Source organism: Camellia sinensis, chromosome 14 (genome assembly GCF_055761805.1).
Source record: "Camellia sinensis isolate YWXY chromosome 14, ASM5576180v1, whole genome shotgun sequence".
NCBI lineage: Eukaryota > Viridiplantae > Streptophyta > Magnoliopsida > Ericales > Theaceae > Camellia > Camellia sinensis.
The window spans coordinates 55,656,250-55,682,336 of record NC_138974.1 but is presented as its reverse complement, the minus strand read 5'-3'; the positions used below and the strand labels follow the sequence as shown (position 1 = coordinate 55,682,336).

General features: G+C 33.4%; 1 protein-coding gene across 1 annotated transcript; it reads right to left on the bottom strand.

Annotated features, from left to right (window-relative positions):
- Positions 1 to 19,545: 19,545 nt before the first annotated feature.
- Positions 19,546 to 22,275, bottom strand: LOC145806994 (protein FAR1-RELATED SEQUENCE 5-like). The gene is made up of 3 exons (XM_082904884.1): positions 19,945 to 22,275; positions 19,727 to 19,858; positions 19,546 to 19,620 (listed from the first exon to the last, which is right to left on the bottom strand). Exons 1-3 carry the CDS (start codon positions 22,273 to 22,275, stop codon positions 19,546 to 19,548), a joined length of 2,538 nt encoding a protein of 845 aa, XP_082761010.1.
- Between the last annotated feature and the right edge of the window lie 3,812 nt (positions 22,276 to 26,087).

Here is a 26,087-nt window from a genome sequence, read left to right as displayed (position 1 = left end):
ATTTTCTAGAAAAACACTTGAAATCTCATACTACAACATGTTTTGAAGATCAATTTTTTAAAATCAAGCCTAAAGGTGAGACAATTGAACACAATTTCAAAGAAACGTTCATGAACTATGCAAGAACATAACAACATGAGTTCTTATGAATTCCAATGCTCTAAAACATGATCAAATGCAAGATTGAGCTCAAAACTATGGTGAATTCATGGACTACAACTAAAATGTGAACATGCACGTATGGATTTCATGAAACCAATCTCAAAATTCTATGATATGGACATGCATGCATGAAATCACTCTCAAAATAACACTTTAAATTAATTCTTGACTCAAATCACTAATTTACCATGAACCATGCATGTGACAACTCAAATCATACTCAAGAGGGTGAGTTTCCTACCTTAAGTCTTGAATTCCCAATGTAGAAGACTAATTATGCAATTCTCCTTCAATTTCTTCTAAGTCTCAAGCAAGACTCCTTGTTGAACTCAATTTTTCTTCCAATTCTCTTTCTCTCACATTTGGTCTTGAAAGGTGGATGAAGAATGGTATGTCAAAAGGTGAATTAAGCTCCAAACAAAGTTTTAACAAAGTGACCCACTTCAATGACAAAAATGTAATAAACTCAAAATAATGTAATTTAACTTTATTTATTCTAATTTAATCATTCCAAATAGAATTTTAATTAAACCTACCATAAAAATCACATAAATCCTAATTAGCATATAACACCAATCAATTTCTGATTCGGTCGCCGATAAGACCTTCAATTCGCAGTTCGAAATTAAAACATGAACAGATCATTCTGTAGCAAACAGATAGAAATGCAATTCAAACAATACATTCATGCAAACAGATTAGGATTTCATTCTAATCAATTACTTATCATGCTCAATCACAGTTTAACACTAATCAGAGGTGAGGGTTGTCACAGTATTTGTGGCATTCTTAGCTTCAGATGACATCTGTTATCTGTTCTGTTACGTCCCAATTATGGGTCAACTGTATGTCTCATGAGCCAACTGTTATGGATCCTTATGTATACGTCCCATTTATGGGCCAACTACTGTACGTCTCATGAGCCAACTGTACCGTCTCTGTGTACGTGAGTTAATTGTAAACCTTTATGGCCATGCCTTTACGGGTCAACTGTATGCTTTAATGGCCGTCTCTTGCAGGTTAACTGTTTCTGCTAGTGCTAATAAATGTACCACGTATGATTAACTGCAAGTTCCAATTATGAATACGACTCTAAATTTGTATATGTTATGTATTATGATTTCTGAACATGATTATGAATCTATTTCTGATAACTATTGAATTCTGTTTTTTGTAAAATTTATGGACAACTTTCATTAAAACCCCTTTACTTTGTTATTATTTGCTGGGCTCCAGCTCACTATTTATATTATATATGTAGGTGAGCAGGCATGTGACCAGGCCCAGAGTTGATGGCCTAAGATTCTGTTTTGTTAGCCAACTACTGCGCCTCCCGAGGAGGTTCCTTTTGAGAGGATCATGTCAAGGTTTTAGTTGAGTTTGTTTTGCAAATCTGCACTTGGGCTAAGTTCCCTTCGACTCTATCTGTGTAATTGAGTGACGTAAGACTAATGTATATTTGACGTCATATCTATATATATATATATAAGTTTGTTTTGAAAATTTCTGTCCCATGTATGTCTGCACAGCTCTATGGACTATGTAAATTTTGTATACTACTTCCATAGCCCCTATTATATGTTATTCTGTTCAAAAGCCTTTGGTGATCCAAGGATTACTGGCTGGTAACGACGTTAAACCCATAGGGGCAGGTTCAGGTCATGACAGAGTGGTATCAGAGCACGTGTTCTACCGCACACACAAGTCCATATGAGCTTAGGATGTCCTAGTAAGAAGTAGGGGCATTCCATCTGTATGTGTGCGTGTGTAGTAATCTTATAAATGTGAAAACTGAATTTGAATTTGGATAAATAAATTGAAAGAAATGAACAAGATTATTCCTATGTTTATTGTTATTTGGTGTCTCTATAGCAATATGGAGAATGCAAGGGGAAATGATACAAGTGAATCCTCAGAGGCTCGCATGAGCCAGATGGAACAGATGCTTGCAGCCTTGACTGAAACATTGACACAGCATCAGAGGCAACAACCTTTGCTAGGGATGGCAATTGGAACCCGGCCTGACGGGGACCCGATCCCCTGACCTCGAATTGAGCAGTTATTCCCCGAAAAATACCCCCGACGGGTCGGGGATGGTATTAAAAATTAAATCCCCGATGATATTCGGGCCGAGGACGGGGATACATGTTTCAGCCCCGGACTCGGCCCGACCCCGTCCCCGATCCCCCGATGTAAAATTACTATATTGCCCCTTTTATATATAATATATGTGTGAGTGTGTGTAGGGTTTGGGCTGTTGGCAGATGCAACCCACACACACACATCTTCTCCCTCTCTCTCTTCTGTTCCTCACCTCAGCCCCTCATGGTGTCTCCTCTCACTGCACCTCCGTTCTTCTTCTCTTTCTCTCACAGCACCGTCTCTCACAGCATCGTCTCTCACTGCACCGCCGCTTACCGCACCGTCTCTCACCATGTCGGCGACGACTCCTCCTTCACCGTCGTTCCTCACCGTAGCTCCTCCTCTCTCCCTCTCACGGTATCTCCTTGTCTCTCTCTCTCTCACGGTATCTCCTCCTCCTCTCTCTCTTTATTTTTTTGATTTTGTTCTCTGTTTATTGATTTTGTTCTTCAGATTTGAAAATAATGAAGATGAACATGAACATGTTGATCTGTGTTGATGAAGGTTTTTGATTTTTTGATCTGTGTTTGATTTTTTGATCTGTTTGTTGATGAACATGTTGGTCAAGGTTTTTGATTTTTTGATCTGTGTTAGATCTATTTGTTGATCTGTGTTAGATCTGTTTGTTGATCTGTTGTTGAAAATCTCTCTCTCTCTGTTTGCTGATGAACATTTTGATCAAGGTTTTTAATTTTTTGGTCTGGGAATTTCGGGGTCGGGGAAACCCGATCCCCGTTAGGGGACGGGAACGGGGACGAGGGCGATTATAGGTTCCCCATCGGGGATCGGGGCCGGGGACGGGGGTATTTCCACCATCGAGGATCGGGGACGGGGAGTGTGATCCTCGGCCCCGCCCCGCCCCGTTGCCATTCCTAACCTTTGCCCCCTCCGCCTCCACCAGCACAACATGAGTCAGATAATAATGATATGATCAACCTGACACAAAAATTCATGAAGATGAAGCCGCCAACATTTCTTGGTGGTATTAAACCACTAAAAGCTAAAATATGGTTGTTGGAGATGGAGAAATTATTCGAAGTGTTTCCCTGTTTTGAGATCTAGAAAGTTCTTTTGGCCACCTACAACTTGAAGTCTGGAGATGGTGGTTATTGATCCAAAAGAGTAATGAGAACTTGGCATGGGCTCAATTTAATGTGACCTTCCCTCAGTGCTTTCGGGACCGAAATGTTTCAGAGTTTCAGGAGCTTAAGCAAGGCAAAATGTCTGTAACTGAGTATGAGGCGAAATTTACTAAACTAGCTCAGTTTGCGCCTCATATGGTGGACACGGAGTACAAGAAAGCTCGAAAATTTGAGGGTGGATTAGATTTGAAGATATTAGATCGGGTAGGAGTCCTTAACCTACCTACGTATGTGAATGTGCTCGATAGGGCATTGATGGCAGAAGCCATTTTGGCAGCAAAGAAACAAACTCCAGCCCCAATCACTGAGGGGAAAGGGAAAAGATCTAGATTTAATTTCAAGAAGGACCGTTCATTTACTGTAAATAAGAAACAAAATACGGGATCCTTTAGCAGCTCAAGTCAAAGCAGTAGGTCTGCACCTGTTTGTACTCAATATGGGAGGAGACATAGAGGAGCCTGCCATTGAGTGTCTGGTGCCTGTTTCTGTTGCGGCAAAACTGGCCACATGATAAGAGATTGTCCAATCGGGTCAGAGAAGGCCAACCGTCCTGTAGCAAGTTCAACGGGATCTGCTTTTGAATTAAGACCAAATGTTAGAACTAATACGGGAAAGGAACCTTTGAGGCAAGGCCGGGTGTTTGCACTTGTACTAGGGGATGTGCAGAACACCGAGATAGTGGTGTTAGGTATACTTTCAATTTGTGCTCAAAATGCCTATATTCTAATTGATTTGAGGTCTACACATTCATTTGTCTCGCATGTTTTGTCACAAAAATTAAATAGACCACTGGAACCCATGAATTATTTATTAGCTGTATCTTCACCTGCTGGGGGGTCCATGACATGTGTTTATTTATATTCTGTATGTGAGATTATTATTGGAGATATGCTTTTATATTTTGACTTATTGCCTCTTAACCTTGATCATTTTGATATAATTTTGGAAATGGATTGGTTAACAAAATATCATGCCTCAATTGACTGTGTAACAAAACAAGTTGTGTTTCGTCCACCTGGATTGCCCGAATTTATATTTAATGGAATTGGTGTAGTACCTCCCCCATACTTGATTTCATCTATGAAAGCTAGAAAATTGTTGAGAAAAGGTTGTCGGGGGCTACTTGCGTAGTGTGTTGACTAAGTCTTCGGATAGTGCCAGTGTGGAAACTATTCTTGTGGTTTGTGACTTTCCTGATGTGTTTCCTAAAGACTTACCGGGGATTCTAATTGATAGGGAAATTGAGTTTACAATTGATGTAATACCTGGAATACAACCTATTTCCAAAACCCCATATAGAATGTCAATTTTTGAACTGAAATAGTTAAAAACTCAGCTCCAAGAATTCTTAGACAAGAAATTCATCCACCCGAGCACTTCACCCTAGGGTGTTTCAGTTTTATTTGTTAAGAAGAAAGATGGGTCCTTACGACCATGTATAGATTACAGAGAATTGAACAAAGTGACTGTGAAGAATAAATACCTATTATCCCGAATAGATGATCTATTTGACCAATTTCATGGGGCACAAGTGTTCTCCAAGATAGAGCTTAAATCTGGGTATCACCAGTTAAAGGTTAAGGTAGAAGACATAGAGAAAGTTGTATTCAGAATTAGATACAGACACTATAAATTTTTGGTCATGCTATTTGGGGTAACAAATGCACCTGCAGCCTTCATGGACCTTATGAACATGGTGTTTAAATCATATTTAGATGAATTTGTTGTTGTGTTTATAGATGATATTTTGATATACTCTAAATCTTGAGTTTCTCTCTCTAAAACTCACATTCTCTCTTCGATTTCATCTAGATCCGTTGATCTCTTCACCCTATTGTCTTTAAGAAAAAGGTAGAGTGCTTCAAGATCTTCATTTTGATCCAAACAAACTTTGATTTCGGTGTCTTTGGAGTTTCAACCTTGCTTTGCTCGTCTTTTTTTCTTGAGGTAGGAATTTTCTACACTTTAGTATGGTTTTTAACTTAGTTTTTTGGAATTGTGTAACAATGGTGGAATTTGGGAGGAATGTAAGCAAACCTAGGGTTTGGGATACAAAATGAAAAGAGGGGTTTTTGAGGAATGTGGAATAAGTGGGTTTGGGGTTTGAATATGAGACCATGTTGTATTAAAATGGTTGATTTTGATGTTTGGGTTGATATTTAGAAAAATAGGATTTTTGCCTTAAAATGACTATTGTAATTATTTTGTATAAATAATTGAAATTGGTGTGGTAAACATGAAATTGAGTGAGTTTTAAAATAGATGGTGGAATTGAGTATGTAATACTTCATACCTTTGGAAATTTTGGATAAATTATCTGTATTGAGATTGAATGTCTGTTTAGAAATATTTGTATTGGGCTATCGGTGGAGGATAGTTATGATTATTGTAGACATTGCATGCAGATTAGGTGAATTGAAACTAATCTCCTGTTGGTTGTCATTGAATATGATTATGTTTATATACATTGTATATGTATGATTATTTGGGAGTGGAAATGGTATGTGTTCCATTGTTTGATTACGTGTTTAAATACATTACATATATATGAATGATTGTTTGGGAGGAGAAAGGAGATGGATTCCATTGTTTGGAAGGAGAAAGAGGATGGACTCCATTGTTTGGAAGGAGAAAGGGAATGGACTCCACTATAATTAAGTTGGCCGGAATATCTTGGGTGAAAGTCCCGAAATTATACATGGGTGTCGATCCCGCGGACGAAATATCTGTAAAATGGCAAATTGAAATTATACATGGGTGTCGATCCTGCGGATGAAATATCCGTAAAATGACAGTTTAAAGTGTTTATATGTTGATGATGTGACTATAGAACTATGAATTGTAGTCTCATTTGAGTTATTGGCATCTGATGAAATTGGCTCATGTGATGAAATAAATTGAATGGAAATGGATTAAGAATTAAATTTGGTATTTTATGACTATATAAAATAAGGATGTTTTCTCACGGCATTGTGTATGCACATATACTTATATATTTGTTAAATTTTATATATTGTGTTAGATTATTTCTACTGGGCTGTGGCTCACCCTATTTTGGAAAAAATATTTTCAGGTAATGATGGTATACCTTCACCAAGACAGTAGTTTTGAGGGACTTTTAGGAGTAAGAGCTTCTCTATCTTGATCGTGTATTTTTGTATAACCTAGGGCTTTAACTGTATAAGTTAATCTCATTTTTGTTGTAATCAAGTCAAGACTTGGAAAGGTGTAAGCCTATAAGGCATGTAATTGTACTAAATTCTTTTATAACATTAACTTTATGTAATGAAAGGACTACTTCCTTTGATGTATGCGGTAATTAATAAATGTTTTTTGTTGGATTTATTATATTATTTTGGGGGCATTACAATTTCAAATCAAACAAATATAAGTAATATATTTAATAAAACAGTTAAAACCGTGGTTAAACTAGTGAATCAATCAAACCGAAAACGATTAAGCCTAATCAGCTAAGTCAAAAGGCCAACTAATTTACAACAAAATTAATTAATTAAAACCTTTAAATTTTATTTTAAAATTTAAACCATTTTGAACTAAAACATGCACAATACTATAATAGTAAATGAGAGTATAAGATTCACTTTATATAAGTGAAACAATTCACTTTTTATTTCTTTTCTCGATGTGAGATTATAATTATTTCAAAGTTAAATATTATTAGAGTTTCAAAATCTCATACAAAATTATTTTTAAAATCTAAACCTATATGTGAGATTGTAAAATAAAAATTAAATGGAAGCTAACTAGTGGAGATTTTCTTAATTGTTTAAAATTAAGAAAATAAAAAAAAAAAATTGATATTGATTATAGGGCATCTCACTAAAAATTTTCTTTTGCTTATATAAATGGGAGCATAAGATTCACTTATAAGTGAATTAATTCACTTTTTCCTTCTTTTCCAGATGCGGGATTATAAAATAAAAGTTAAATGGAAGCTAACCAATGGAGATTTTCTTAATTGTTTAAAATTAAGAAATTTTAATAATTTATATAAATTGGAGCATAAGATTCACTTTATGTAAATGAAACAATTCAGTTTTTTCTTTTTTTTCTCGATTTGGAATTGTAAAATAAAAGGTAAATGAAAGCTAACCAATGAGAATTTTCTTAATTGTTTAAAATTAAGAAAATTCAATAATTTTAGAATGACGGTTTGGAGCTTGCAAAAGACTTCTCCCTTAAAATTCCCTTTATAAGATTCATTTGAAATAACTCATTTTTTATTTTTTTTTCCCCAATGTGGGATTGTAACATTTTATATAAGTGAAACAACTCACTTTTCGTTTCTTTTTTTCTCGATGTAGGATTGTAATTATTTTTAAGTTAAATATTATGAGAGTTTCAAAATCTCATACAAAATTATGTTTAAAATAAAAACTATGTGAAATTGTAAAATACAAATTCTCACAAGACTTCTCATTATATGGGATAAAAGTATAAGATTCACTTTATATGAGTAAAACAATTCAAATTTTTTTTCTTTTTTTCTCGATGTGGGACTATTAAATAAAAGCTAGCCAGTGGAGTAAAGAAAATTAGTATGAGATATTGAAACTCTCATACGACTTCTCATTATAAACTCCACTTTCCTTATATAATATATTGATTAGGTCTTCTTCAATTTAGGATGTTGGAAACATATAAAGATCAACACAAAATTATGAATTTTTATGCCAGTGATTTCAACACATCCCATATGACTTTTGAAAAATGAAAACCAACTACTATTCTATGATTTTTATTACAGAAACAGAACTTGGAATCAAGTAGGTTTGTATGTTTTATTTATTTTAATATTGTCATAAGAACATCAAATACATGGGCAATTTTGGTAGACAATCCTGTTAAACAACATGTATAGTTGTTTTGGTAGCTTTTATTTTCACCACCCACACTTTGTTTTAGTTTACGATATTTTTGTCGTTCGAACATCAATTTTTGAACAAAAATAATTATTAGAATGTTAATTTCTAAATAAAAATTAATCGTTGGCAAGAATAATTATTAGAATATTAATTTCTGAATAAAAATTAATTGTTTGGATATCAATATAGAGCATGATTTCGTTCGGAAGTTGAAATCCAAGCACTAAAATTGTGTGCATTGAGAATTTTTGTTGAGATATTGAAACTCTTACAAGACTATTCACTAGATGAGGATGAGAGTATAAGATTCCCTTTATATGAGTAAAATAACTCATTTTTTTCATTCTTTTCCCGATATGAGATTTTCAAATAAAAGTTAACTAATGGAGATTTTCTTAATTATTTAAATTTATTTCTAATTAGAAAATTAAGAAATTAGAATTGGAATAATAGAGCTCTGACAAGGTTTGTGGGTTAAAAATACCATTTTCCTTATATAATAGATATGGGCCTGGTAGGTTAAAGAAGGCAATGTATATGTGACATCAAGGAATTCATATGTGTTGAACTTTTCAAGAATTTTTTTTATGCTTGTTCATAATGCATTAAAGTTTTATTATGAGGAAATTTTGATCAAATCCCTCAAAAGGCTTGGGGGTTGGGAGAAGAGAGGATTTTGAGCAAATCCCTCAAAAGGTTTAAGGGTTGAGAGAAGTTAATAAATGTTAAAAAAAAAAAAATTTAAATAAAAAAATTAAAAAATTTAGATTGGGATATTGAAACTTTCACAAGGTTTATGGGTTAAAAACTTCATTTTCCTTATATAATATATATATAGATATGGGCCTAGTAGGTTAAAGAAGGCAATGTATATGTGACATCAAGGAAACTTGAGAAGGACCACATACATGGTTCATGGCAGTAGGGACCAATATTGGCTCATTTACATTGTATTTGTTGCCCCACCCATACGCCAAAACCCTAACTCACCCATCTCAATCAACCAACCCTTCTCCATCCAAAAACTCAATTGTCTTTACATTCTCTTTCCTTTAGTAGGGTCTTTTCCAGTGGGTCTCTGTGCTCTTTCTTATCCCGACTGTAGATTCTCTTCAACCCAATCAGGGTTAATTATGGAGCTGCCAATTTTGTTCGGGGTGAAGTGAAGATTCTCTAGTTTCCTAGGTTAGGAATCTCTGTTTAGATGGTCTTGAGTCTCTTCACACACACACATATTCAACCCAATCCCAACCTCCCAATTCTTATAGGTTGACAAAAACCGAATTATTAACCCGATGGCATGTTACTGCCTTAATAATAATAATAAAGAGTTCTGTTAATACTAATACAATGTACATGAAAGAAAAAATGTTAAAAAAATAAAATTTCATTGTGTTTTTAAAAACTTACTTGTATATGATGTTGCCATAATTTAAGTTTATAAAAAATCAGAGCAAAACAGGATTAGGCTGCTTTACATTTAATGGATCTTAGATACAACAAATAGTTAACAAGAAGTGACTTTTAATATATTTTTGTAAAAGTGTCACTACTTTATAAAGAAGAAATGTTTTAGAATAATGTTCTATATATCAATTAGTGTATTAATTAATGTATCAATTGAAGATGCGACATAATTTAAGAGGTTTTTGATATTTATAATTTGTATAATGAGTGGGGTCAATAATATCATAACTAGTGTTGGTGTACTAGTTAATAAATTAATTGGTACATGTAAAACCACCGAATATTTTAACTACATACACTACAACAAAAACACATTTTAGCGACACCATACTAGTGGCATGTTCTTAAAAAATGTCACAAAAAGAATATTTAGTGGCATTTTTTTAAAAAATATCATAGAGCCACAAACATACAAGGCTTTAGTGGCATTTCAATTAAAAAAAGTGTCACTTCACCATAACAAAAATGTCACTACAACAAATTTACACTTTAGTGACACTACACTAGTGGCATGTTTTTAGAAAATGCCACAAAAATAAAAATTGGCATTAAATGTTTTAGAAAAATGTCACAAAACCACAAACATATTAGGCTCTAGTGGCATTTCAATAAAGAAATGTCACATCAATTTTATGGCATTTTATAAAATAATGACACAAAAAATTATATTCGTGACATTTATCAACAGATGTCACTAAACTTTAGTAGCAATGGCATTTTTTAAAAAATGTCAGGACACTAGATAGGTGCAAATTACTTTTTATGGCACTTTGGTGAAAAGTGTCATAAACAAATATTTTATAGCATTTTGAGAAATGCCACTAAGCCAAAAACTTTTCAAGTTTATAATGGCATTTTTGAAAAAACAAAAAATGTCAATATATTTTCTAAATTTTTAAAATGCAGTAAATGATTAAAAATAAATAAATAAAACTTAATATACACTATAGGAAAAAGCACATTCGGCAACTAAATTTCCTAACCAAAAAAAATTTGGTCGCTGAAAGTATAGCTTTCAATGACCAAAATAGCATTAGTAGCCAAAAGTAAAATTTTTTTGCGACTAAACTATTTTAGTAGCCAAAAGTCTACAATTGGCAACTAAAACTAAGTTTAGTCGCTGATTATATGGGTTTTAGTGACTAAAAAATTTTTAGTGGCCCAAAGTAAAGCTTTTTGGCGACTAAAAAAATTTAGTAGCCAAAAGTCTACAATTGGCGACTAAAATTAAGTTTGATCGCTGATTCTATGGGTTTTACCGACTAAAAAAATTTTAGTACCCAAAAGTAAAGCTTTTTGGTGACTTAAAAAATTTTAGTAGTCAAAAGTCTACAATTGGCAACTAAACAGTGGTCATTTTTAGTGCGGGAGAACTAAAATCCTAAGGCGGGAATTAAATTTTTTGGCCACCAAAATTTTGGTAGCTGAAAGTGCATCTTCGGCGACCAAATCCAATTTTGGTCGGCAAAAGTTAAGTTTTTTAGCAACTAAAAAATAATTAGTAGCCAAAAGTATAGAATTGGCGACTAAAAAATATTTTTAGTCACCAAAAGTTGTGTTTTTTTATTTTGCTAGTAAATAGTTTATTTTACATGAATTATGTTCAATAAAATAATTATGTTTATACATATACTTTTATATTAATATGGATGTATGTACTATATAAATAATATATGTTGCATATATAATCATGTGGTGCTATAGAGATATAGTGGGAAGAGTGTGGTGTATAAGGTTTATGGTGCTGGAGGTTGGCAGTTCGAGTCTCTGCAAGAGCGGATCAAATTGTTCTACAACGAATTATTGTCACGAATGGCACTTGATAGCGTCACGAATAGTGCCTACTATGACATTAAAGTGTCACTCAAAGGTTTTAGTCTTGATGGTGTAATGACACTTATAAGTGTCACTAACTCTTTTTTTAATGGCGCTTGATAGTTCCACAAATAATATCTACCATGACATCAAAATGTCATTGAAAGTTTTTAGCCATGATGATGTAGTGGCACTTGCAAGTATATACCGTGGCACTAGTATATACCGTGGCACAGATACAAATGGCATTTGTTCAAAATGCCACAAGACTAAAAAATGTCATTAAACTAATAATTTTGTGACACTTTTAAATGTCACTAAAGTAAAAAAATGTTGTTGTGATAATTTTCCAAATTGGTGCTCCATTACTTGCTCTTGTATACTTTCCAACTAATTGAACAAAAAAAAAAAAAAGAGGCAATTTACACCCCCAAGGCAGTGATAAAATACCCCCAAGAAGCAAAAGATTATGATTCTAAACTATCAATACCAGTTCAAAAAAAAAACTAACTAAATAATTTTTCATCTAGATGTCCCTCCCAAATCTGTGATTTGTCCACGTAACGATATTAATCAAATTTTAAAAATTTGATGTAAAGAATTCGAGATTTTTGTCAATTAGGAGCGCACAAAAATTTAAAAAAAAATTAAAAAATAAGAAAAAAAAAACAAACAGCTGATGTCAGGGCCATGATTAGAGAGTTTCTAAATATTTTCATCAATAATACACTTATATGCACAAATATTTTTATTAAGGTACAAACTTTTAAATATATATAATATAATATAATGGATATTAAGCAGTCGGAAGAATTGCAGTTCAATAAATTTTTAAAAAATATTTAAAATTTTAATTATTAATATTTATAAAACTAATCACTGATAATTTTACATTGAATTACTTTTTCATTTTACTGATCCTTATTTTTTAGAGTTTTTTACCAGTCGGTCTCAATAATTGAATCTATTACTCATTAGGTCCTAAGTTTCTATCTCATGCACCAAGAAGTCCTGTTATATTTTTTTATCCCGATTTTGTCCCTGCTGTTATACTGCCAGAGCCATTGATGAATTAGTGGTGTTGGTGAACATGAGAACTGCCAGAGTCATTGATGAATTTGTTGGTATTGGTGAACATGGGAACTGTCTCTGTGGCCCTTGGATTTGAGAGAGATGGTGATAGATCTGAGAGAGATCAAGAAAATCGACATGAATAGAAATAGGATGTGTTGACATTGACAAGTTCCAGAGCCACTGATGAATTCGTTGGCGTTGGTGTTAGTGAACATGAGAACTGTCTCTGTGGCCCTTGGATTTGAGAGAGATGATGTTAGATTTGAGAGAGATCAAGAAAATCGACATGAATAGAGATGGCTGTGTCGACATTGATGAGTTCGAAGCTCTGTATTGTTTAAACTAGTAATAAATTTGTTTAAACTAGTGATAAATTTGTTTAAACCAGTAATAAATTTATCATTGATGAATTTGTTAAAAAATTTACACATAGCAGACTTGATTTGAGAGAGAGATGGGGCATCACAACAAATTTATCACTGAATTAAGTAACAAATTTATCAAATCAGTTACACGTTTGTAAAAGGTCAACAACACCTTTCAATGCATTGATTGAATACTTTGCATCCCAAACCGGTGATGGAGGAAGATGGTGTGGCAATGATGATGTCAAAGATGGTAGATCGATGATGGAGGATTATGATGTTGAAGCTAGCAGATGAATGATAGGGGAGGAACAACGATGACAGTAACGAAGGAGAAGGAGATGATGGTTGGTGATGGAGGAGGAGGAGGAGGAGAAAATGGTGTGCCAGTGACAGAAATAGGAGAGAGAGAGAGAGAGAGAAAGAGAGAGAGAGAGAGGGATGTGTTTTGGTTTAGGATAAAACCACTCAACTGAATGTAAGGCGTAAAAATGCACTGATTGAATACTTTGCATCCCAAACCGGTGATGGAGGAAGATGGTGGCAATGACAATGTCGAAGATGGTAGATTGGTGATGGAGGAAGATGGTGTGGCAATGATGATGTTGAAGATGGTAGATCGATAATGGAGGATTACGGTGTTGAAGCTAGCAGATGAATGATAGGGGAGGAACAATGGTGATAATAACGAAGGAGAAGGAGATGATGGTTGGTGATGGAGGAGGAGAAGGAGGAGAAAATGGTGTGCCAGTGACAGAAATAGGAGAGAGAGAGAGAGAAATGTGTTTTGGTTTAGGATAAAATCACTCAACTGAATGTAATGGGTAAAAATGGAAGATGGACTAAATTATTTTGGATTAGGACTTTCTAGGAAGTAAGTTCGGTCTAAAGGTCGGCTCGTAACTCCTATTATTTTTTATGTCCTGCATGCATGCATCCGGAGATGTACAATAAAAAATTAAGAAAAATATTATGAATTTTAAATAATTTATCAAATTTTTTATTTAAACTTTTCATGTGTAACTCAAACAAACCTAAATCTCACATCATATGAGATATTTGATAAAAAATTTAATAAATTATTTAAAATTTCTAACATAACTCTAAAATTAATTTGACATAAATTTAGTGGTGTTTTGAAAATATAGTAAAAAGTTAACTTTTTAACTTTTTTTATTATTTAATGTAAAAAATGATGTGACCAAAATTGATAAAAAAACTAACTTTTAACTTTTTTTAATCCCTTTTCAAAACACCCTTTAGGTCCTGTTTGGTATGACTTATTTCTAACTTATTTTAGTTTTTAGCTTAAATTAAACTGATTTTTGACTTATAAATTAAGTTTCTCCCCTCCACTCAAAGAATAAATTAATTTTTGATTTACAAAAAATAAATTGATTTTTGATTTACAAAAAATTATAAATTGTATGGTTACCAAGCGGGCCCTTAGTACGGATATCTATTCCTCTCACGGAACTGGACGAAGAGAATGAAAATTCCACATGTAAATGTTCTATTAGGGGAGTACTGATTATTTCGATAATGCGATGGCCCACTGTATTAAAACATGTCAAAGGTGTCAAGTGGGCCCAGCGAGGCGTGTAAAACTTGGCGGCGAATGACGTGGCGCTAAGGCAACGAAGATCTATTTGGTTCCTATAAGCACTGAGGCGTTCGGATCCTCTAGAGTAACTCTCTAGAGTGATCCTCTAGAGTGGATGATCCGACGGTTCAGAATCGTCCTCACCAAAACGACGTCGTTTTGGTGAGGATTTTCAAAAAAAAAAAAAAAAAAAAAAAAACATTTTTTTGCCGATTTCAAAATTCCCCCCAGCTGAAGAATGTCATTCTAGCGGGAAGAAGCATACCTGCGAAAGAAGGAGAGAGGGAAGAAGAGGCAGAGAGGCTGCTCCGTCGTGCATCCCGTCGGCCCACCGTCGCAGTCGCCCCGTCGGCCCACCGTCGCAGTCGCCCCGTCGCCCCACCGTCGCAGTCGCCACTGTCCTGCCGTAAGCTTCGGTCTCTCATCTCATTCCCTATTCCTCTCTCTCTCTCTCTCTCTCTCTCTCTCTCTCTCTCTCTGTTCTATTCTTATCTACCAACAAGTTAGGCTTTTTTATTTCATGTATTGCTTAAATCATTGATTTGCACCCTTTATACACATATATGTGTGTAGATATATATGTATTTCAATCTTATTTCAGTGTTTGGTGATGTGGGTTTTGCTCAAAATTGAGTTTGTTCTTTGTTTCGTTACCCTCTGTTTGGTTACCTGGAAAACGAAGAAAAAGAAGGGAAACACCAACATTGTTGTCTTACTCACTCAGTTGGAATGCTCACACACCAACTGTTTGAGAATTTGCTCCTTCGAACTCTACACACATCACGCCCAATCCTCTTTGCACCATCCACCAGGCCATAAAATGCCATGTGAAGTATCCTCCAGAAACCTTAAAAAACTAGAGATAGAGAATCCACCCTTTTAATAAATATAGGGCTTGAGATGGGAAGGACTTGAAGGAGTTGGTATGGTATGGAAAAAATAGCAGAGTCGTTTTTGGTCAAGATAACAAAGTGTGGAATGCCCCATCCCTTTCCTCCATTAAGGAAGTGGAATCTCTGCTCTTCCCATCCTTCCCAATGTCTCATGTCTCATCTTTTTATACTATAATATTCTTCCATCTCACAAACTAGCCAAAGTCTTACTTAAATAATAGTGGTACTACAGTACTTCTAGATCTCCTTTCATTTATTTATTTTATTTTTATGACAATAATATCCAAGGCTTTCGTCTGACTAATTTGTTGATACATATAGTCTCGACCACAAATCCTAAATAGTCTCAAGAGGAATGGAATCCAAGATATTGATCCAACCAACCTTTGAAATTTTTATATGAAAATTACTCGGTGTGTGATGAACCCCATGTGACCATCCACAAATCAATAACAAAATGTTACCTCTCATATTATTTCTCAATTACCAAAATAAAATAATGGAGCTCATATGATATTCATCAATTGTAATCATCTTGCGATATTATTAACTATGTCCTATGTGTACTAAATAATTGTTGCTTAAGTATTATTATATATAAATGAATGACATGTTGCATCATGAATATGAGACAAAATAACATGATATTCAATAATGCATACATGCTCCAAGGAGACAAAACTTGTCCACTTTCCCTGAATTTTAGTTTAATTGTTTTTTGGGTTTTTTTATTATACTAATGATTTGGAATGTTTCAATACATTTGTATTATATTCTGTGATTAACAATAGATTCTAATTTCTTTTTTCAAAAACCAAAATAAAAATAATCAAACAGAAGCACAGGCTGCAACACTAGTTTTTGTTTTATTTGAAAAGGTTGATAATTAGGTAGTATTGGTCATGTTTTGTCCAAAATTCTAAAATTAAGTGTTTTCTTGGAGTGACGGAATGTCTTCTCATATTAATCAACAAGATGATCTGAGTTCAACCCTTTACAATGATTTAGAAATGGAATCCACAATTTCCAATATGGATTTGTGATTCTTTGGACCTTTCAAAATCAGAAACCTAGGGTTCTTATCTAATCGTGGATGCACATGCATGGATGAATATGCATATACTTTCATACATAGGCAAGATTCTTGGCCTTAGCCCACCCTATTTGTTAGTATCTCTTTTATTTTTGGTTGTGTTATTATTTTTTTTATAATTTCAGAAACAAAATAGTGAAGAGTTTGAAAACAAATTTTGAAAAGTCAAAATAACTTTTTGGCATTTTCTAAAAGGTAAGTTGTTTTTAGAAATTTTTTATTTGTTTTGGGAAATAGTTCATTAAGTAAATTTTGCATGTTTTCGAAAACTAAAAATAGAATTGAACCAGAAAAGTCTCCTAAGAGGGAGCCAAACTCCTTTTCACACCTGTGCCTTCATTTGTCAACAGGTTTTCTTTTATTATAATAACTCACGAACAGGAATGCCATCACTAAAAATGCCATCACAATACGAACATGCCATCACTAAAAATGCTGGGATTATACATTTGTTTTTGAATGTTGGGATTATACATTTTGAATGTTGGGATTATACATTTTGCCCCCTCTGTGCAGTGAAGTAATAAAGAATCAGCTTCCAAGTGGTGTCTTATATCAGGTACTTATTCCTCACATGATATTTTGTATTTGTTGATGCTTATAATTATTATCATTATTTTTTTTTAAATTCTTGTTTACTATCCTACTTGATGATGGTACAATTTTTATTCAACTTCTTGTTGAGTTTTGAAATTCTTGACCACATCAAATCTTTTGTGAGTTGAGGAATCTCTCACTTAGGATTCATTTTCTTTTCTGTAGCATCCATACAGTTTTACTGACATTTGCAGTTCCTTGTTGGTGTAGTAGGCCATTTTTTTCCCCTTTCACATTGGCATTTGGGATCTTATACGCTTTCAATTGCCATTTCTGGCCACGAAGTCAAACTCAGAAACTTCTTTTTATGCCAAGAATGGAATTATTGTAGAATTTATTGATGAAACTGCATGGAAGTGTTCATTTTTTCACTTGTTCTTACTTGGCGGTCTTTTTGGTTGTGCCTGTTCGTCTATTTCTCCTCATGGAATGCTAAATTTTAAGAAATTGTAGAAATGCTAGGTCAATTGACTATAATTCCTTCATGATCACTCCGCAGGCAATGACCTGTAACCAAATTGAAGGTCTGATGTGGTTTTGGCAGGGTTGGAATCTCCACTTGCTATTTACTATTTTTCTTGAGTGCTCATGGTGTACTTATATGTGTGTGCATATATCTGTATATATATAGCGAGAGATCCCTCTTTTCATTTTCTGTGTTGCTTATCTAATATGAACTTCTGGTAAAAGCATTTTTAGTGATGGCATGTAATGTTTGTGAGTTAATGCAGAAAAATAATGGCTTCATCTTCCATTCACAATACGAACTTAAGATTCAAGGCAAGGTTTTGTAATTGTGGAAGAATAGCTTCCGTGCGTGTTGTACAAACCAATGCGAATGGAAATCAAGGGCGTGTCTATTTTGTTTGCCCAAGAAAATATGTAAGTACCTGTTATATAAATGAATCTGTTACTTTTTACAAATTTCATTTGTCGTTTATTGATTAACTGATTATTGTCCATTGTAGACTACGAACGAACACTGCAATTACTTCAAATGGTTCGCAAATGATGACGACGACGACGACGACATTACCTCATCAATCCGTGCCAATGATGGACCTCCGACAGATGCAAGAACAGAAGAAATTAATGATTTGAGGAGAAGGGTTGAAAGGATTGAGAAGATTTTCAAGGCAATGACTTATGTCATTGTATTTTGTGTATTTTGGTACTTTATCATGTAAATGACTAAGTTCTTAGGTTTTGGAATTTTTATTTGGTGCTTCAAAATCTGATGGTTTGCAAAAACGTGTGTAACATGTTTGATGGACATGAAATGTTGAATGAACAGTTTCTGAAATCTATTAGTTCAGGTTGAATGTTATATAACAGGTTTCTGAAATGTTGTGTCATGTTGAATGTTGAAATGTTGAATAATGTTGAAATGTTGAAAATGTTGTATAACAGGTTTCTGAAATCTATTGAAAATGTTGAATGTTGTATAACAGTGTGTATTATATGTGATGGTTTGAGGAAAACAGGTATATTGATTAGCAGGTTGAACATGAGCTATTGAAATGTGTTCAATGAACAAGTTTGTCTAGGAGGTTTTATGTGCAGAATGGGTATCTACAGAAGACATGATTCTCATTTCGTCGTTCTGTTTTTATATTACCTACTTCCATAGATCATTGCGCAAAACAACCATTAAATCACCCAAAAACTCAAATACAAAGCAAATGTAACCTACAAGAGTTGACAACATACTGCATATATGATTCCAATGCAAAATTATGATGCTGATAACATAATAAAATGAACATATGAGTTCCAAAACAATTCCCCATAGGTCAAATGAACAAATCCCCATACATAATGAAATGAGTTCCATAACACACAGCAAGCTCCAAAACAGAAAGCTATCAACTTTGCTTATATTGAACCCAAATTTCAGCATAAATTCAGCATTATTCTGCAAGAGTGTGCAGCAATTTCAGCATTATTCAGCATAAATTCTGCACTATTCTGCAAGAGTGTGCAGCAAATTCAGCATTATTCACCATAAATTCTGCACTATTCTGCAATACTGTGCATCAATTTCAGCATTATTCAGCATAAATTCATCAATATTCTGCATAAATTCAGCATTATGCAGCAACATTTCAGCATTTAAAAATTTCAGCAAATAACTTGAGCAACATTTCATGAACTCAGACAGCAACATCTCTGCATTATTCAACCAACATTTGAACATAAATTGTAGCAAAATTTAAGCAACAATTGAACCCAAATTTTTAGCAACAGTTTAATGAATATTACATATCCAACCAAAAATTCACAAAAATTCCCAAAACAAAATAACGCTAAGATGTTGGCGTGTGATCCACATCCCCATGCCCACGGCCACGCCCACGACCACGACCATGACCATATAGTACCTACAAAAAAAATAAAATAACATTACATCAAAGGAACCATAAAATAAAATGAAACTTTACATGAATGAATGACAAAATAAAAGAGGGAAGGTGAAAAAAAAATTACTTCACTACATGCGGGACTATTTGAAGCTTGCGAGTGATAACTATTTGCATTGTTCAGCAATGCTTGATAGGTTCCATGGACGGAATACATCGATGGCATTGAAAAATGCATATTGTGATGAAGATAACTTGGCTGCAACAATAACAAACACATATCAATCTAAAATGATAATAATCAGCTACAAATCCGTACTAAAACTTTTTATTAAACTAACTTACATCATAGGCGGGATACATAAATTGAGACGGAGAAGCTCTAACTTGAGGAACACTCGGCGAGAATGGACGAAGTTGAGGAACACTTGAAAATAAAGGAGCCGACTGAGGAATTAAGGGAGGTGCTTCAGGAGCACTTGCCGAAAATAAGGGAGGAGTTTGACGAGTAACAGACATGGAAGTTTGAGAAGCATTATGTGAACTTGTTTTATTTTTCTTTGCCAACGCAAGCTCCAAACCACCTTTTGTCCGCCGTCGTCCCTTGCTAGTGCACTCTTTTCTCTTGAGTCCTTTTGCTTGAACTACATTATTATCCGCTACACCATCCACTTCAAAGCTTTCGGGGCATGTGTTGGGGGGGCTTTCTTGTTGAATAGTATCTGAACAAGGCATATTGAATTTTGCGCTTAACATGGTTTCAATGTCTGCAATTAATTCATCCGCTTTCTCAACCGTCAAATTATATGTTTCCTCACTTTCAGAAGCTCTACACGCTACTGATCTGAATATTGCCATCAATGACCTATAACGTGAAGTTTGATGCAATCTTACATCAACCTGAATATCATGCCCACACCTATCTTTCACATTTTCAGATCTTGCTTTTTTAGTCCATCTCTTCAGAATATATTGTGAAGGAATCTCTTTCAAATTGAGTCTTTCTCTAAGGATCTTCAAACAATGACTACACAAAATGCCCTTCATCTCAAACTTCCTACAATTGCAAGTGACCGAATCATCACACTCTTGCCTCACCTTCCTCACCTTTATACCATCACTATCAAGAACCGTATAAACGGTACTCTCACCATCATTTTCAATTTCTTCAATGTTGACTTCAAGGGACTTGACATACTCATCCTGAAATTCTTCAAAAATTTTGTTTGTGTAAACAGCTGCAGCTTGCTCCATAATCTTCACTTTAATATTCACTCTGGGCAACTTTTGGCATAGAGCATATTCAGCTTGTAACTCTTTGTACCTTTTCTCAGACAGAACTCGATCAAAATGCATGAAAAATTGCATTAAGTTATGATCAGACCGAATGAAATCCTTCAAGAAAGCATTAAAGGATTCACTAAGTTGGGTGCTACTCATGCCCGCACCCCATGCATTTCTAACATATGGCCAACCCCATTTTTCCTTGACCCCAAATGTTAACTTCAACCAATGATTATCTGTTACTTCATACTTGTCAAGCATTTCCTCCCATTTTAACATAAACTCTTCCTCATCCTCAATGTCGTACATAAACGTGTATAAAACACTCTTCATTCCCTTATCCTTCATCGCCTTATCCTTGAAGATAGAATTTGCATGCCTTAATGCATTTTGCATCAAATGCCAAGTGCAAAGGCGGTGGGTTGTGTTTGGCATGACAATAGGTATGGCCTTAGCCATTGCAGCATCCTGATCCGTAAAAATTGTTTTTGGAGCCTTACTTGACATTGCCTCTAAGAATCTTCTAAAAAGCCATACGAAAGAATCGGCGGTCTCATCATACATCAAAGCTGCACCAAATACCACAGTTTCCCTATGATGGTTTAATCCAACAAAAGACGCAAATGGTCTATGTGCACTATTTAACTTGTAAGTAGTGTCGAAAGTGACAACATCACCAAATTGCTCATAATCCATGATCATCTGAGCATCGGCCCAAAATATGTTCGTAATCTGCTCCTCGCTATCTAATTGGACCGAGTAAAAAAAAGATGGATTCTCCAATGATTTGTCACGAAAATATTGCAAAATACTACCTGCCTCCCCATATGCTAAACTGTTTTGCCTCTTCGTTCTCAAATAATTTTTTTGGTCAAGTTTTGTAAACCCAAGCGACTCTCTTCCACCAACTTCATTACCCATGAGCTCAAATGCAGCATTAAGACGGATTCCAGATTTTTCGGCTAAATCTATTTCGGTTGCCTGTGATGCAGATATCTTCCTTTGGGATGGTAACATATGCGTACATTCTGCTGGTACGAAGATATGATTATGTTGTTCAACAAAATCACTAACAAAAAATTTCTGAATATTCCTATCCCACTTAATGACAAGTCGGGCTTGACAACCAGTCCTCACTTCCTGCCTAGGATTTTTTGTTAATGAATCTCGCTTGTCGACAACCCGAAATCCTTCCTTATTACAAACAAATTGCCTTGAAGTGATTTGCCCCTCTTTGCTCTTGTTTACATAACCCCTTCTAATACTAAAGCCCAACCTTCCTCCATAAGTATTATAGAAATCATATGCTTCTTGTTCTGTATCAAATGTCATGCGAACTCTAGGCTTCCAATCACACTCACCCCCGTCATTCTCATGATTGTTAGGTTCCATATCAATGTGCCAAGTCACTTAAAAATAAAAAAGTGCTCAATATTAGCATAAAAACTGTATAAAAACCAAATAATATAATTAACGAATAACAAACGTACGACCTGAATATATATAAACAAACAAGGAAAAATTCTACTAATTAATAATTTTTACACTCTTATGATCAATAATTACTAGACCATATCAGGCCAAATAAGAAATCAAGCTGATAAATTCACTAGTAAAGCATCAGCTACCTTTCCATATTTCTAACTAGTCATTTTCTATAATTTGAAATCCCATGTTTGCTAACTAAGAGTTGAAAGGAAAATAAGTGCAACAAAACTAAAAAGACTGATCATATGCTTAGTTTAATTTGTATTTCCTTGGGCCTTAAATAGAAAATACTATAATAATAAACATTTTAAGTTTCTTCTTCTTCCTCACATTTAATTAGAAACCAAATTGACAAAAGGAAAAACAAGCACAATAGACACTTCCTAAATTAATAATTGACAAAAGGAAAAACAAGCACAATAGCTTTAATTTTAGTTTATTCTTCAGCATTGAGATTGAGGAACTGATGACTGACAAAAATGGGAAAGAAACAGAAATTCCATTTTTCAAATAAATTCAACTCTCAATCCCATGTTCCCAAGTCTCAGTATTTTTTTGTCCCAATATACTCTCAACTGCATCATTTCTTGGACATTTTGAGAAACAAAATTCTCGAGATATAAAACTATACTGTTGAAGTGTATTGAGACAAATGAATAAATAGATTTGATAACAAAAGAATCGTGACTGCATAGATTGATTTATATCATAACAAAATACCAAAAAGGGCAGGTGTGTGTGTGGAAGCAAGCATTGAAAATCTCTACACAAAAAAGATAGAAAATCGAAGTCAGACAACATAACATAAGATGGTAGCGCAAGGGCTATTATATGCACATTCTGTTAAATTGAAATTTTGTGTTTTAGTGGTTTGCAATGCATGTTCATACTTGAACATTTCATTTTATCTGTATAAATATTCAATAAAATATATAAGTGATATATGCTCTCTAGTGAACTACTTTAAAATTCCAGTTCAATTCATGAATTAACTCACTTTGAGTCTATTGCATCTGTAATTATATTATGTAATATATTAATTTAATAATACTATGATGTCATTCGTGCAACTCTGTTGCAATGGGAGTGCTTGACAAGTGTTTTTTTGCACTAAATGGTTCACAAATTTACAGATTTTTTTGTTCGTGGTTGGATTTGGGAGTTTTATTCTTAGATCTCTACTGGGGGCTTTTCAGTTCCGATGTGCAAACAGCTTCAAAGATTATTCTTTGTTGGGTTTTCAGTTCCGATTTGCAATTTTGGCTTCCAAGTACCAGTCAGAGCTGTTTATTTGTGCAGTCTTGTTGTTTTGTGTTGCTATTCTTCGGGTAAGAATCGAGGTTTTTTTGGGGGAGATGTGTTTCTTGTATTCTTCCACTTTTGTATTTTCTGATTTTATGATGTGATGAATTATTTTGCTCTGTTATTTAGTACATGGTTTGTCTATATACTTTGTTCTTGATTATGATCCTAATTTGCCTTTCTTTTTCTGTTGTATTGTTTTGGTTTTTATACATGTACATCAACATTGATGCGTTCGGATCCTCTACAGTAAGAATAGAACAGAGAGAGAGAGAGAGAGAGAGAGAGAGAGAGAGGAATAGGGAATGAGATGAGAGACCGAAGCTTACGGCAGGACAGTGGCGACTGCGACGGTGGGGCGACGGGGCGACTGCGACGGTGGGCCGACGGGATGCACGACGGAGCAGCCTCTCTGCCTCTTCTTCCCTCTCTCCTTCTTTCGCAGGTATGCTTCTTCCCGCTGGAATGACATTCTTCAGCTGGGGGGAATTTTGAAATCGGCAAAAAAATGTTTTTTTTTTTTTTTTTTTTTTTTTTTTTGAAAATCCTCACCAAAACGACGTCGTTTTGGTGAGGACGATTCTGAACCGTCGGATCATCCACTCTAGAGGATCACTCTAGAGAGTTACTCTAGAGGATCCGAACGCAGCACTGAGGGGGCTTTTTTCTTGGAAAGCAAGTAATATGTCAATTTTTAACTTTCTATTCATTTTAGGTGATATTAATTTTCATATTTTTTATTTACAAAAAGATAAAATAGATTAAAAAAAAGTAAAAAGTTAAGGCTCTTTTTGGTAAGATTTTCTAACTATGATTTGAGAATATGAATTCTATTTTGAGTTTGTGTGTTTTAAAATTATGATTTAAGTGTAGAAAGTTTGTTTGGTTATGATTTTTAAATAGAATGTTGAATTGAGTTTTGAATTGAGCGTGAAATTGAGTTTTGAAAGTTTGATTTGACATGTAAAGTAAGAAAATTTGTTTGGTCATGAGTTTTGGAAAGAGTTTTCAAAACTTAATTCAAATTGTTATAACTCATAACAAAACACATTACTTTCACACTATTGAAAATTCTGATAAACACTTATAACTAAACTCTTTTTAAAAGTCAATTAAAAAAATTTATTATTAACAGAAAATAACATTAATCAATTTTTTAATTGAAAATACTACAAAGGAAATAAATTTTTTTCAAAATAAATATTCAAAAAATTTAAATCATAAATATTTAAATAATTTAAATAATCTAAAAAATTTAATAAGTAAAAAATTAAAATAAATATTCAAAAATTTTAAATCGTAAAAATTTAAATATTCAAAAAAATTTAAATAATTTAAAATTTTAAAATTTTATATTTAAAAACAACTCTACACTCAAATCGTAACTAAACACATAAAACAAAACTCAATTAAGGAATTATTTTTAAAACTCATAACAAAACACATAACTCGAAACTCCATGCTACTTTCACAACTCTACACTCAAATCGTAACCAAATACATAACAAAAAAATTAAAATATTAAAAAATATTTTTATAAAATAGAGCTTGAATTTATTTTTATAAAATATTTTAAAATTTAAAAAATTAAAATCATAATATTTAAAAATTAAAATATTTAAAAATATTCAAAAAATTAAAAAATTAAAAAAATCGTAATATATTTAAATATTAAAATATTTAAAATCTTAACAAAATTAAAATATTTTTAAAATATTTAAATATATAAAATATTTAAAAAATTAAAATATTGATTTGAATTGAGTTTTGAAAAGAGTTTTAAATTATGTATTAATTATGAGTTTTGAAAAATAATGATTATGTTTTGAATTGAGTTTTAAAAAATAGGTGTAGAATTATGATTTAAAAACTCAAAACAAACACCAAACTCAAATTAATGAGTGAAATTATAATTTAAGAGACTTACCAAACGAAACTTAACTTTTTACCAACTTTTCAAAATATCACTCATCACTTGTTTTGAGTGGCTGAGACATCACTTTGACAATTGAGACTCCTCTGATTGATCTAAATCCACTCCCGAAAAATGCTTGGGAAATTTTCATAATTCTTTTTAAATCTCAATTATTGATATATATATATATATATATATATGTATACTAGTATATTATTCGTGTTATATACGAATTGTGTTTGTAATTATCTATATATATGAATTGTAATTTTTAAATATATTTTTTTTAAATGTCTTCTTTTTTTTCTTTTTTTATATTATATTAAAGTTTAATATTTTGATAATAATCATATGTGTTGGGACTTTTCAAGAAATTTTTTTTATACTTGTTCTTAATGCATTAAAGTGTTATTATGAGGGATAATAATCATATGTGTTGGGACTTTTCAAGAAATTCATGTGTTGAATTTTAAAGAATTTTTTTTATGCTTGTTCTTAA

Bases quoted from the DNA above. Each gene is read 5' to 3' on its own strand.
- LOC145806994 (XM_082904884.1), bottom strand. From the start codon at position 22,275: ATGGAACCTAACAATCATGAGAATGACGGGGGTGAGTGTGATTGGAAG. The intron at 19,859-19,944 runs GTAAGTTAGTTT...TTATTGTTGCAG, and splicing joins TTATGTATCCCGCCTATGAT to CCAAGTTATCTTCATCACAA. The intron at 19,621-19,726 runs GTAATTTTTTTT...TTTTTTTTGTAG, and splicing joins ATAGTCCCGCATGTAGTGAA to GTACTATATGGTCATGGTCG.